This window comes from Habropoda laboriosa, unplaced genomic scaffold, assembly GCF_001263275.1.
Source record: "Habropoda laboriosa isolate 0110345459 unplaced genomic scaffold, ASM126327v1 scaffold212, whole genome shotgun sequence".
In the NCBI taxonomy this organism is placed as follows: Eukaryota; Metazoa; Arthropoda; class Insecta; order Hymenoptera; family Apidae; genus Habropoda; species Habropoda laboriosa.
Window position 1 is genome coordinate 4,154,713 of NW_017100509.1, and position 1,786 is coordinate 4,156,498.

At 23.7% G+C, this 1,786-nt stretch overlaps 1 protein-coding gene across 1 annotated transcript in view; it reads left to right on the forward strand.

The window, feature by feature from the left end:
- Positions 1–380: 380 nt before the first annotated feature.
- Positions 381–1,786, forward strand: part of LOC108576191 — a 3,575-nt gene continuing 2,169 nt past the window's right edge. The window contains 3 exon segments of the mRNA XM_017939136.1: positions 381–403; positions 494–549; positions 1,164–1,786. The exon segment at positions 1,164–1,786 is cut by the window's right edge and continues 376 nt beyond it. Of these exon segments, the coding sequence (XP_017794625.1) occupies positions 381–403; positions 494–549; positions 1,164–1,786 (702 nt within the window).

The following is a 1,786-nucleotide window of genomic DNA, read 5'->3' on the forward strand; positions in this document are numbered from 1 at the left end:
ATTCTTTTCATTTTTTTTGCAAGTATTGGAAACAATTGACTATTATACATTTTTTAAATGTTTCGTCTACTTAATTATAAATTTTATATACTAGTATTATGATTCACTTTATGTTATTTAATATATAAACTCTAAGTTTATGGAAAATATTAGTTTTAAATTTATAACTTCAACACGTTTTTAAAATTTATCCAGATGTGATAAACATTCATAATTATAAATTGATCGTGTAATAAAAGAACGTGCTGATCTCGTAAAGATACAAGTTCAAATTTCCCACTGACCTATAATAGTTCATTTATCGTACATGTGTAGTGCTAGTGTCGTAATTTTTCAAGAAGCGACATCTGTTTCTAAATAGTTTACTTCCACACAATAGCATGACGAGTATCAATGTAAAGTGGTTTGTGAAATAAATATCTTTTAATACGAAGTTATTATCTTTAATCTTTCTTCTTTTCTTTATTGCGTGATAAGCAATTGAAGAATAAAGTTTTGTGCTATTAAATATGGATGAAAATTTAATAAGAGAAATACATTATTTGACGCGTAAGTTGATAATTTTGCATTACTTCAATGTTGAACGTTGTTACAAACAAAAGATTTGGTACACGTAAAATATCAAACTTATATATAAATCAAAGAAAAAATGTTAGTTATTATTTGAAATATCATTCCATTAATTATTGTGACATAATAAACATTAATGTAAAATGTTGAAGAACTGAAATCATAGGAAACAGTACCGTATAAGCAGGAATCATTTTAAAAAAATATTATTAATTTTAAACTTCTTTTTGTAATAATTTTTAATCCATAAAGCATATATATGTACTTATAGTTTTTCATTTATTTAAATTACGCTGGTTTAAAAGTTATGCTTAATTTTAATTGTAATTACATCTTAGTAACAAGAAAAAGTCACAATGGTAAAACTTGAAACATTTTTTTTGTAAAATTAAAATAAAAATAAATGTATGATCATTTATTTTAAATGTGATATTAATATAAAAGACTAGTCATTTATAGCACCGTTCAAAATTAATAAAGTTCAAGTAATGTGGAACAATAATTTTAATTCTAAACACATTTTATATTGTTTTACATATTTCTAATCTTTATGATGTCTTATTTTTTTTTTTAATTCATCTTATTTATTTTAGGTTTAATAGAAAATCATAAAAAAAAGTCATTAGACAAGTTACCCTACATGGAGAAACCTATTACAAATCAGAATTTAAATCTTGCAAAATCAGAGAAACATATAAACTTACTTCATAAATCTGAACAATTTTCTAGAACACCTGACAGTACTTTGCACAATGAATTAACAAGTACTAATGTATACATTAATCCAAATTTTAGACCTCAGAATTCTGCAATACATATCAATCCAAAATTGCATGTGAAATCTCTGGTGCATATTAATCCAAAAATGATGAAAAATGTTATTAATTCTAATGAAAATGTGCAAACTAATTCTGTAAATACAGCAAGTATAACAAGTAATAAACAAAATTCTGTACAAAACCAAAACCCTATTCAGAAGTCTGTACATGTTAATCCAAAATTAATGAAAAAGTTATCTTCCTCTGTACAGTTTAAACCAATAGAACATAAAGAAATAAAAATACAAAATATTACCCACCCTGTTCGTTCAATATTAAAACTTGTTAAAAGTACAAATTCTCCAAAAATTATTCATGGTCAAAGAAAAATAAATAATTCAAACATTGTAATTTTATCACAAAGGAAACTTATACGTTTAAAACGAGGATCAAGAAAA